Source organism: Prosopis cineraria, unplaced genomic scaffold, assembly GCF_029017545.1.
Source record: "Prosopis cineraria cultivar Desert tree isolate PC_DT_omini unplaced genomic scaffold, ASM2901754v1 PC2, whole genome shotgun sequence".
NCBI lineage: Eukaryota > Viridiplantae > Streptophyta > Magnoliopsida > Fabales > Fabaceae > Prosopis > Prosopis cineraria.
In genome coordinates, this window is record NW_026555333.1 from 24,176,015 (window position 1) to 24,185,543 (window position 9,529).

Genomic DNA, 9,529 nt, shown 5'->3' on the forward strand with positions numbered 1-9,529 from the left:
AAGCAACAAACATCTTAATTTTAGAATAAAAAAGGCATATAATTCAAAGTTAGAATCAAAATATTAATGCTCATAGGAATATGTAATTAAAGCTTAAAAAAGGGCATATAATTCAAAGTTAGAATTAAAATATTAAATGCTCATAGGTGTATATAATTAAAGCTCGCTCTGTCTCTTCAACATAACAACAAACGCAACATCTTCAATTTCTCTTGTTGGGCTGTGTGTAGGAGAACATCAACGCATAAACCATGAATACCAAGGAAGAGAAGAACAAATTAGCCGAAGCTGAAGCTGTGGATGATGATACAAATTTGTCAGTCATGCCTCTCTTTATCCCATACAAGATGGGGATTTTCAATCTATCGCACAGGTTTATTCACTTATCATGTCGTTTTCTAATATCTCTTTGCTCTATAAACAATCGATTGCAACATATATATAGCCTTAGTTTGTACTAATAAACTGTGTTTTACTTCAATTCCAGTTTCCTTTGTCTCTTTTCTGGGAATCTATATGTTCTTCGTATCAAATCTAAATCATTCAAAGTTTAATATTTTATAATTCTGTTTACCATACATGCGATGAGATTTAATTGATGGTCCGGATCTTCTTTTCATCTCCTTTCTCATTTTCTTCTTCTCATCTCATATTCACCCTTAAATAATCAAGTGGACGGTTCAGATTAAACTGTTTTGCAAGATTATTTGACTTGCACACAGTTCACAATTATACAATATTATTAAAAAAATTATAAATTAATTTTTTTATTTTTTTATCTCAGTTATAAAATGTGTAGGTAAAATTTTAACAATTTAAATGTCCATGTGATATTGGGATTTTAAAAAAATAAACTTAAATTATTAGATTTGATTAATTACAACAGTTGTTAAAAAATAGAAGAGTACAATTAATGAGAAGAAAAGCAAAGTGAGATCGAGTAGCCTGATTGGACTTCCATGATCATCTAATCTGATTTGCTGGTTGATACTTTATAATATACTATCATGTATAGAGATAAAAGTTGGTGTTGGTCATGGTAATTAATCTTTGCTCGTTAGATCTTACTTTGATTATTATGATCTTGATTATTATTTAATTAGAACTTATATAATGATTGTTGATTAACACCGATTATATTATACATGCGCACAGAATAGTGTTGGCACCATTAACAAGAACAAGATCATATAACTTCTTTCCTCAGCCTCATGCTGCTTTATATTATTCTCAAAGAACAACCAAGGGTGGCTTTTTGATTAGTGAAGCCTCAGGGATCTCCGAAACTGCACAAGGGTATAATCTTCCTTTCTTAGCTTTAATTTTTTTTTTTGGGAGAAAAAATGATCAGGAAAAATGTACTTTAGCAGTTTCAAGATTCTTATTATGTATTTGAATTAAAAAAAAAGTAGGCACATTAGATATGATTGGTGTAATTTTCTATGCGATGTGGAAAAGCAGTTCTTCTCCAATAAAGCTTGTTCTTATCATGATTATTAGTGTAATTAAAGGTTGTTAAAATTACAGATTCACCCTTAATGGAATTGGGTAATTATATCGTATTAATTCATATATTCCGATTTAATGAGGTCTGACAAAAATCATAAAGTCATTGCAAATTAATTCCTAATTGAATACTTCTTTCATTTCAAATTATAAAATACTTTTAAAAAAAATTTAACATCCCAAAATATAAGACATTTTGATAAAAATAAGATTTTATTAATGATACTTTTTCAATATTACCCTTCTCATATATTCTCTCTCTTCAATATCATTTCTTCAATAGAATATTAAATGAAGGGCATTTTTAAAAGTTTATATTTTTATCTTAAAAAAAGTAAAGTTGTAAAGTGCATTTAATGAGCTTTATTGATATATAAAATTTTATATAAAAATTTTTTATAATTTAAGACGAAGGGAGTACAATTTAAAAAGTTTATCTCTACACTAATGTAGAATATTCCATCATAGTAATTCTCTTCATTATGAGATGAATTTATGATAATTGAAATTTCTCTTTCAATATGAGATGAAATAGTGCTGCAATTAAATTTTTTTTCTTTGGAGTAACAAATACACTTTTTTTTCTTTTTGGTGATCGAACAATTTAAGGTACCCAAACACCCCTGGAATTTGGAAACGAGAGCATGTGGAAGCTTGGAAACCAATTGTAAGTGCTGTTCATGAGAAAGGAGGTGTATTTTTCTGCCAACTTTGGCATGCTGGAAGAGTCTCCACCTACAGTACGTCTCTCTCTCTCTCTCTCTCTCTCTCTCTCTCTCTCTCAAACAAACACACAACCCCATGACGGGTTTTGGCTATGAGATTATGATTATTTAAATTTAAAAATTTTTATTTTTTTTATTAAAATAAAAATTATAAAAATTTTAATAAATTTATTTTATCATCAATTTAGATAATATATATTTAATCTAGATAGTCTAATTAAATATTAAAAATTTTTAATGTTTTTATAAATTAACTATCTAAATGTATTTTAAATAGTTTAAATTTAATATTAAAATTTTTTTTATTTTTTATTTTGATAAATATAATATTAAAAAATGTGAGTTAAAAATTTTAAATTTAGACTATCTAGTGTACATATGGTCAATTTATAAAGATTCTAAAACTTTTAATATTAAATTGTACTATCCATATTAAATCTATATTATCCAAATATTGGCAATAAAGTATATCTCCCTTCTTTAAAAAATATAAGGCATTTTTTGTCCTTCAAGGTGTAATTATTATCTTTTTTAAAAAAATTTCATATTAAATAAATCACTTAATATTTATTTTAGGGTGAAACACCCGATTAAATATGGGTAAATATGAAAATATGGGGTTAGTTTGAAGACAAGTAATAACTACTTTATTAACGGGTGAGATTCAGTTAAAAATACATTAGATTTTTTAATGGAGAGAGTATTAAAATTTTTCTAATTTTTATTTTAACAAAAATAAGATAATTCATTCAATCTGGCCTAGATTAAAATCTGAGCAGTGACAAGCACTAAACCCAGTTTCACCCAACACACTAACAAACAAAGTTTATGCTTGTTAAAGGAGATAAATATAATGATTGAAAATGATGAACAGATTATCAGCCTAATGGGGAGGCTCCAATATCATGCACAGACAAGCCAATAAGACCCAAAATTCAAGCAGATGGAAGCCGTAGTGTTTCTAAACATTCACCGCCACGTCGGCTCAGAACCGATGAGATCCCAAAGCTTGTAGATGACTTCAGAGTTGCGGCCAAGAACGCTATAGAAGCAGGTTTTGATGGAGTTGAGATACACGCTGCAAATGGTTACTTGCTAGATCAGTTCCTCAAAGACCAAGTAAATGATCGAGACGACATTTATGGTGGCGGTTTAGAAAACCGCTGTCGTTTCCCTCTTCAGGTAGTGAAAGCTGTTTCTGAAGAAATTGGATCTCATAGGGTCGGCATTAGGCTCTCACCTTTCACAGAATATAACGATTGCATTGACTCTGACCCTCAAGCTCTGGGACTTCACATGGCTAAATCATTGAACCAATATGGGATTTTATATTGCCATGTGATTGAGCCAAGAATGGTGACATTATTAGAACGATGCGATGAAACTCGCTTCTCTGTGAGACCTATTCGAGATGAGTTTCGAGGTACTTTTATTGTTGCAGGAGGGTATAATAGGAATGAAGGGAATGAAGTTATTGCCAATGGAGGTGCTGATTTAGTTGCGTATGGTCGGTTGTATTTGGCCAACCCAGATTTGCCTTTGAGGTTTTGTCTTGATGCTCCACTAAATAAGCCGGATAGAACCACCTTCTACACGCATGATCCAGTGGCAGGTTATACAGATTATCCCTTTCTTCCTCTTTCTAATACCGATCAATAGAGATAGATATTTTTAATGCTTTCTATTTGTAAACCGTAGTTTTCTATGATAATTTGGACTGATGTTTAATGCGCACAAAAATTCAAATAAAAAAACTGTGCATTAGTTTGGTCGTCCAAAAAAGAAAAGTGCTAGTATTTTTATAGTTCTTTCGGATCATTTGAATGGAGACTGAGTTGAGGATTGTCCAACTTTCTATTGTATTTGTGAATGGGTGAATTAATGTTGAATGATCCATTCAAAAAACAAAACAAAACAAAAAACAAAAGTTGAACGGGAATCAAAAGGATGGCAGCTTAAGAGGAAAATATTAGAAATATTATATTTGGTCCAATCTCTTTTAAAAGTGTTTTACTCACCCACTGGAGGATTGGCAATAAATCAGGCTATTATGCACCTTTTTACATTAAAAAAATAGTTTTTGAAGATATTTTTTAAAACATACAATTTTCTTTTCTTCGTCCTTCATTTTGAAGTAAGCAAATACAAAATAGACTTCCAATTTTCATAAGATTAATCGGATATATAATGTAATGTTCGAACAATATATTTTTTTTATGTAATTTATTTTTTCAAAATAAAAATATAAATCAGGACAAACAATTTATACATTAAAATAAAAATATGATTGTAAATAAATTAATTATTTTGATCAAAAGAATAAATGAAAATTATTTTAAAAAAAACACTTGATAAATTTTAAAATTTTTGATTAATCCCTAAAAACTAATCATAATTTAAAAAAAGAACTTATTCCTGATTTTTGAGAAGCTACTAAAATAATCAAATGAAAGAGTCGAGAAACAACGTTGATAAAAAATCTGAAAATATTTGAAAAAAAATCATAAAATCTAAAAATTATTAGATAACAAATAGATATTTTTGAAATTATAATAAAATTTAATATAACATAATTTCATAAATTATTAAGCAATGAATATTTTTTTTCATAAAACATCCAAACACTAAAAATTGTTTATTATTTTAGGGAGAATTTCAGTTACATTACTTGCAAAGGGAGTTAATTTCAATTCTCTCCTTATGAAAATTCTATTCAAGTCCCTAAAAACTTAAATGAAATTTTAAAAAATAAATTTTAAATGTGTATTAACAAATTTATTATGTTAAAATTACCAATTCCAATAGGATAATTATAAATGGAGCTTTTTTCTTGTTTTGATACAATTACCCATTATTCACGAATAGAGGTGGGCAAAACTATATTGGTGGTAAAATTCTTTCAACAAGTGTTTTAAACAATTGCACACTCAAGACTCAAACTTGAAACCACTTATTGAGCTAGCACAATCCCTTACCTGTGGAGCTTTTCAGTTTATAGAAATTAAGTTGATATTCTTATTCTTTCACTTGTGACATGCTCCCTCAATCCTAAATTATAAAACAATTTAAAATAAAATCACACATAACAATAAAGCTTAATAGTGACATTTTACAAACTTATTTTTTAAAAAGCAAATACATACATACATACATACATATATATATAAACTTTCAAAAATGCCCTTCCATTAATATAATTTTAAATCTATACACTTAATCATTATACTACAATCATTTCAACTCTCTCTTTACTTAAAGAATAATATTTAAAAAGTATTATTAATGAAACATAATTTTAATTAAATTGTCTTATAAAATATCTCCAAAGTTGTTTTATAACTTGAAATGGAAGTAGTTTTTTGCAAAGTATGAATGTTACAAATGGAGCCATTCTTATTTTCTTTACAACTAAGAGGGTTGTCGTGAATTTTCTATGATTGTGAATTATATTAAGTTTGCAGAATATATGAATGTTTGTATACACACACACAGTGCTAGAGATCTAGCAATTACTACATTCAAACATACATACACATACACATGCATATACATTTATATAGTAATTACATCAAGTTCGCAAAGTACATGAATGTTCGCTAACCTTGACAAAGTGGCTATAGTGCTAGCCCAGAGTTCTAGTGGCCATAGGCCCATAACAGTGGCTGATCCAATGTAGGCCGGGATTTTTTTTTTAAAAGAGTATTTATGTAAATATACTTTAATTTTAAATTCCATAAAATCTCTTTAAACCTAGTTGTGATATCCCTAATTTCACTCAAGTTATGCATGTTCCTTATAGTTTTTAATTGACATTCTCCCTATCGACGGGCTAATCTCCCTCTTAGTTTGAAAAAAAAAAAGAAGGGAGGGGGGGGAGGGAGTCTTTCTTAGCAAGGGAATCAAAGCTTGTTTTTTTCAATTTTTTTTGATGGAAATTTTTTTTAAAAAAAGTACTTTTGAGAAATCTTAGGATGTTTGTTAAAATTTTTAAAGACAACCAACATTTTAAAAAGAATCATATTTCTCGTTATTTCAAAAAGTTATTCTGGATAGCTTCTACTAGCAGACTAGTACCCATAAAAAAATGACTAAGGGGGGACCAGGGAAATAGGGCCTAAAATAATATACCCAAGCCCAAAACCTACTCTGAAAAGTGAAAATAACCGTAAATGATCTAGGACAATTGCCTAAGTAAGGGGGCTTCCATTATGATGAACCTGTTAGTCAGCACTAGAATCAATGTACTCAAACAATAATAGAAGGCTCAAAGTCACATTTATGGCAACTTATTTGGCAACTAAAGAATAAAACACATTCCTATATCTAAAACACCCAATAAAATCAACTCGCTCTTTTCTGGAAGAGTCACAATACCAAAGATGAAATGCTTGTAAACTGACATGTATCTTCCTCATAAGGTGGTCAATTGATTAGTGTGTTCAAGAGGTAAAAGAGGTAAAATAGGCCAAATTCGTACAAATTAAAACAACAACTAATCAACTCACAAAAGATCCAATTTAACCCTCAACGCGTCAATTTCACAACACTAAAACCATAAGAGATTTAGCCAAATCCCTACTTACATTTCTCAAGCAACTACAAACTAAACCTAGGTACATAATTAATAGAGATTGCAATGAAGAGGAAGAAGAGGAGTAGAAGCTTAGCCAAATCTTGAGAAAAAGGATGAGTGGGCTCCAATCCTCACTTCAAGGTTTTCATCTCACACTAGTTACGTGGACAAATCACCGCACCATGGTTGGAAAATGGAGAAGGTAAAAAAAAAAAGAAAAACAAAGGAGAGAAGAAAAAGAAGAAAACAGGAAATGAAGGGAATGAGGAGTGGAAGGGTAATGAAATTGGAGATTGAGTAGTGTGGTGTGGGTCCGTGAATTACTTTGATTGAGGAGTGAGATGGTGGAACTCAATGAAGTGGAAGATGAAGAACAATGATGCTGTGGCCGCGTGGGTGCTGAACGGACTCGGCTTTTCTCCTTTGAGAGAAGCCTCCTCTGCCTCTCCTTTGAGGCAGAGGCTTAATCTAAATTGTCCAGATTTAATATGGATGGTTCAGATTTAATATTTTTATTTCTATTTTTTATTTATATTATTAAAATAAAAATATATATAAAAATTGTACTTTTTTTTAATAAATATACACATCAATCTGACAATTCAGATTTAATATAGACGATTTAAATTTAATATTAAAAATATATACATTCTACCTTTCACTAGAATAGGCTTATAAGTCGTTAAACTTCTCTAGATTTAATAGATGATCTAAATTATATATTAAAAATATATACTTCTCTAGAATAGGCTGATAAGTCGTTAAACTTCTTTATGAATTCCTCTTCATCCAAATTCCCCTACCTGAATGCATGGAATTCTTCTTCTTCCTCAATACGAAAAGATGACGGGAAGTAGTAGTTGAAGAACACCCTCTTGAACTCTTTCTAAGCATACCTCACACCACTAGATGGCCTCATTGACTCCCACCATTTCTTAGCTGCTCCAACTAGCTGGACTATGGCTAAGGTCACTTTTTGCTTTGAAGTATAGGTCACCACCTCGAATATTGTCTTGAGGTGCTCAATCTACTGCTTGGCTTCTCCTTCTCTCATGCTGCCGTCGAATGTAGGTGGACTGAACCTCACATATGTCTTTCAAGCTTGGTCGATAGACAGATTTGTAGTAACTCTCATAGTCTGTCTACTACTCGAAGCTTGAGGTGGCTCAGGTCTGCTATAAGCTTCTTCCGGTATTGGCCTCTCTTAAGCTTCTCTCTCTTCTACTTGATCTCTTTCCCTCAACAACACATCATGGTCTCTAACTGTCTATCGGATATCGATAATCATATCTCTCAACTCTTTTAACAAGCCATCTCTTCTATCAGCTTGTTGAGGCACATCCGGTTGAACCTCAGGCACAGGTTCATCCTCAACCGAACACTTAGACACTCGAGTGCTACGTGGAGCTCGAGTACCTCTTCTTCTTATTTTTCTCCCCTTTTAAGGATGAAAGGAACAAAAAGATTAAGCCAAAAGGGAAAGAAAAGGTGTAATGAACATTATATAAGTTGGCAAGTCTAGGATGAATGCACAAAGAAGTAGAAAGACTAGATCTCAAAACTCGAGAAATTGATACTAACTAATGATGTAATGCCCTCACTGACATTATCACATGCTCCACTACAATTAATCTAATTACTTAGAAATCATTTAAATTGTAAATATTGAAAGTATTGGGATTCCAATAAAAGATTTTCAGAAATATCATTTCATAACTCATTCGGGTTATAAACCCTAATACACAAATACATACACAACGAAAGCAACAAGTATTCAGGTACTAAACACCAAAAGAAACATGTACATACAAGAAAACAAAGTGCAATTTTACATCATGCGCCATGGCATGTGACATAGAGGCCATAGTCACTTGCCTTGTGCTGTGCATTGTGACATGCGAGTACATGTGCCGCGGCGCACACACCTGAATTTGCTGTCAAATGGCAGTTTCTGATGTGAAATTCATATGCGCACTATTTCCACCTACGATGTCCGATTGGAATGGTTCTAGCGACTACATGAAGCTTATTTCAAAATCTAACTAATGACACTGGTTTCAACTCAATCCGATATCTCTATCAAAAGTTGAATACCCAAGTGCATTTTGATTATTTTCTGCCAAAATTTTACCACTTAAGTGTCTCAATTCGAAACATTTTATCATTAACCACTTTTTGGGCCTTGACCAAATCCATATGGACAATACACACCTGATAGACCACACACATGCACAATATATCACACATACAAATATTTGACCTGTAAACTGCACTTTCACACTTTAGGCCAAAATTACCTTTTCACTTCTTTAATCTCAAACATGGCCAAATTACTACCCAACCACTTCACATATCACATATTCATACACATATACCTTCTTCCACTAGCCCATCTAGTCATTTCATTGTTCACATATATACAAGGACTAGGGATCTCAAAATTTAAAAACACAACATTCACCACAATATGCACATGTTTGAATCCTATGGCAACTTATACATATTTACAACTACTAATAACCATTTCATTACACCAAATTCTTAAAAAGGCTTAGTAAGCGATCTTAACTCAGCCAATGTCTTTCCCCTTCAAACTATTAGCACCAGAGCTTAAAAAATGTAAATAACCATGGGTAAGATAAAAATATCAGTAACCAATATAATTCATTAAATGTCTATTACCACATATAACCATGCCAAAGTAACAAGATAAAGTAATATCACA

General features: G+C 31.1%; 1 protein-coding gene across 1 annotated transcript; it reads left to right on the forward strand.

The window, feature by feature from the left end:
- Positions 1-206: 206 nt before the first annotated feature.
- LOC129303769 (putative 12-oxophytodienoate reductase 11) lies at positions 207-4,064 on the forward strand. The gene is made up of 4 exons (XM_054943287.1): positions 207-373; positions 1,156-1,296; positions 2,116-2,246; positions 3,106-4,064. The coding sequence occupies exons 1-4, from the start codon at positions 252-254 to the stop codon at positions 3,888-3,890; spliced, it is 1,179 nt and encodes a 392-aa protein (XP_054799262.1). The 5' UTR covers positions 207-251; the 3' UTR covers positions 3,891-4,064.
- Positions 4,065-9,529: the final 5,465 nt, after the last annotated feature.